Source organism: Thunnus maccoyii, chromosome 15, assembly GCF_910596095.1.
Source record: "Thunnus maccoyii chromosome 15, fThuMac1.1, whole genome shotgun sequence".
NCBI classification, from domain to species: Eukaryota; Metazoa; Chordata; class Actinopteri; order Scombriformes; family Scombridae; genus Thunnus; species Thunnus maccoyii.
Window position 1 is genome coordinate 14,029,011 of NC_056547.1, and position 3,441 is coordinate 14,032,451.

The window sequence follows — 3,441 nt, forward strand, 5'->3', positions numbered from 1 at the left end:
TAGACATCATGTATGCAATCACTGCAAAAGATAGGAGTTAATTTATGACCTTTTGTGATAACAGTTTGTGTAACAAAGTAATCTAAGCTCGTCTGAAGCTGGCTCAGGTGTCAAAATTTATGAGGAGGATGAAAATGAATGAGGATGAAGGAGACAGAATGGATGGATGACACTGTTACCTCTGCAGCTCTGATATTATATTAATAATACTGGAATAACATAAACAACATAACTCTAAATTGCACATCATTATTTATAGTCTGGCAAAGATGATTCATTATCACCGTCTCACAAAATCTAATGTTTTTTTGCTTTCTGTTTTCAGTGTCTGTAGGTCCTTAGAGAGAGAACTCCTCATCAGCAGCTGTCTGGTTATGAAAAGCTACTTCCTGTTATTCAGAAGGTGAGAAAAGAGCAAATATGTACTTAGAGCACTTGTGCCAAATGTTAAAAACATAAATATTTAATTATGCAGCTTTGTTATACAATAATGATATTCATATAGCCGACTGTGGATATGATTTGTATTTTAAAAACAATTATTTTCAAAAGCAAAGATTCATGAATACAACATCTTCACAATGGTTGTCTTCTTGTATTTCTGTGTTACATTAAAAGATATGTTTGACAATTTTCTATATTTTTCTTAAAGTCAACAGATCTGATGTGCAGAGCCAAACCAACTCATTCTACTTACAAGTATTGTGTGTGTATCCAAAGCCTGATATATTACATTCCTCTGTGCCATAGACCTCTGTTGTTATCCAAAAGCTATTAAAAACATGTCAGTCAGCCACACCGCTGCACTGGGTGACATGTTCCTTCACCACAAAGATTACGGTCACGGTAGTTTGTTTAGAAACGGCTCCAAAGACTAATAACAGCGATTACATTTTCAGTCTCTGGAGAATAGTTCTGTGTAAGACTGTTCCGTTTACAGAGCATCAGTAGCTTGTTGCGCTACATATCACAACCTCTTGACTTTGTACTAAAGTTATTTATTATCGACAGTGTAGTAAGTGAGGAGGTTGTATTATGTAGCACAACAAGCTCTGTAAATGGAACCGCGTTCCTCTACATGCTCAGTGGTGTCTGCCGTACAAGGAACTTCTCTCCTGAGACTGAAACTGTGATCTCTCTTATTAGCCTTTGGAACCGTTTCTTAACAAACAGACGTGACCAAACTCTCTGTGGTGAAGGAACATGTCACCCAGTGCAGCGATGTGGCTCACTGACGTGTTTTTAATAGCTTTTGGACAACAGTGGAGGTCTACGGCACAGAAGAATAAGATCAGACTTTGGATACACAAACACCATTTGAAGTAGATGAATTCATTGATAGTTTGGCTCTGCACAAGTGATTTGTTGACAGTAACAAAAATATAGAAAATTGCCATCAACATACTTTAAGTAAGGAAAGTTATTCACATTTTTCTCCTGTATGATGTGACATCAGTATGTTTTATCACTTTCACACCCTTTCATAGCTGTTTCTCTCTCTCTCTCTCACTTACACATGCAGGCAGGCCACCAGATGTTTGTGGGGATTGCCGTCCACGAAAGGCTGTGCTGGGGAGCTCTGTACCTGTTGGCAGCAGGGCTGGTATTAACATCCGAAACACGCCGGCCGTGTCCTCACTCCTGTCGCTGCAACACTTCGGTGCTGGAGCTGAACTGCTCTTATGGCCAACTTACCACAGTGCCTGACGGTCTCCCACAAGACACTAAACTACTGAACTTAACTCATAATATAATAAAGACTCTGGTGCGTCAGCAGTTTCAGACTTTAACACATCTCTTGGACTTGGATTTAAGTGATAACATCCTGGTAATAATTGAAGTGGAAGCTTTTCTCGGCTTGCAAAGCCTGTTAACTCTGCGTCTTGCTCGCAATCACCTGAAGATTATTCCTGTAGGAGCGTTTGCTGGGTTGACAAAACTGCAGTTACTTGACATAAGTGACAACAAGATCCTTGTTTTCCTAGATTTCACTTTCCGTGACTTAGCAGCCCTGCAGTTTATAAAAGCAGCAGAAAATGATTTAGTTTTCATCTCTCATCAAGCTTTCACTGGCCTAACCAGCCTACAAGAGCTGCACCTTGATGCCTGCAATCTCACTGCTGTGCCGACAGAGGCACTCACACAACTTAGTGGGCTGAGAAGCCTTCATTTTCACCAGCTTGGCCTCAACTCACTGCCAAACTACTCTTTCCGTCATCTAGCACGTCTAAAGGAACTTTTCATATCTCATTGCCCCTGGCTGGAGACCCTGTCAGGAAACAGTCTCTTTGGCCTAAATCTTACATCCCTCACCATCATCCACTGCAATCTTAGTGATGTCCCCTACATCCCTTTGCACCATCTTGTATATCTCGTATACCTTGACTTGTCTTTTAATCCAATCACCTACATTCATGGAATCCTGCTCGGTGACTTGCTGCGGCTCCAAGAGCTCCATCTAGTTGGAGGATCATTGCTGCGTATTGAACTTGGAGCATTCAAGGGCTTGGCACGCTTCAGACTGCTGAATGTGTCTAGAAACCTTCTCACCACACTCGAGACGGGTGTTTTTCATTCAGTGGACACCCTAGAAAGTCTGGGACTTGACAACAATCCACTTGCATGCGACTGTCGCTTGCTGTGGGTGGTGCACAGGCGCCTGTATCTGGACTTTGGTGGATATCCGCCAACTTGCACTACCTCTGCTCAGTTGCAGGGCTGGGATTTTCTAGACTTCTCTGAAGCTGAGCTCCCAGCTTTGCTCACCTGTCGGCAGCCTCGAATTCTGAACCGCCAACCTCAAGAAGTGAGAGTTGATCAGGGACACACAGTGGTGTTTTACTGCAACACAGAAGGTGACCCTCTGCCATCTGTCACCTGGCTAAACCCACAGCTAAGATCGTTATCACCCATTGGTAGAATACGAGTTCTCTCCAATGGCTCGCTGGAGGTCCGCTACGCTCAGCCTCAAGACAGTGGTAAATATCTCTGTGTGGCATCTAATGCAGCAGGAAATGACAGCGTTCCTGTCAGCCTTCATGTCCGACGCTTTCCATCATCTTCTAAAAACCCCTTTCGTCTTAAAAGTTGGTTTGCCTTTCCGTCTGCCTCTCCAGGTGTGAATGGACCTCAGAAAATCCCATTTGATGTCAAGACGTTACTGATAGCAGCAACCATTGGGTTCACTTCATTTTTCAGCTCTGTGAGCGTATGTTTCATTTTCATGTTATTCTGGAGTAAGAGCAAAGGGCAAATAAAACACACGGCCACAATCGCATATGTGCCACGAAGCACAATGTCCAGTAATGGAGGCACAGGCAACTCTACGGAGACAAGCAGGTTCACCATGAAACTAATATGAGTCAATAAGTGAAAAGTCTTTTTTTTCAATTTAAACACCTGGTATGAGTTGGCACAAGAAATGTTTAGCACTTGTAAAAT

General features: G+C 42.6%; 1 protein-coding gene across 1 annotated transcript; it reads left to right on the forward strand.

The window, feature by feature from the left end:
- Positions 1-350: 350 nt before the first annotated feature.
- Positions 351-3,434, forward strand: LOC121913475 (leucine-rich repeat and immunoglobulin-like domain-containing nogo receptor-interacting protein 1). Its single transcript, XM_042436129.1, has 2 exons — positions 351-403; positions 1,523-3,434. Exon 2 carries the CDS (start codon positions 1,535-1,537, stop codon positions 3,359-3,361), a length of 1,827 nt encoding a protein of 608 aa, XP_042292063.1. The 5' UTR covers positions 351-403; positions 1,523-1,534; the 3' UTR covers positions 3,362-3,434.
- Positions 3,435-3,441: the final 7 nt, after the last annotated feature.

Coding starts and splice junctions, on each gene's coding strand:
- LOC121913475 (XM_042436129.1), top strand. CDS start 1,535: ATGTTTGTGGGGATTGCCGTCCACGAAAGGCTGTGCTGGGGAGCTCTG.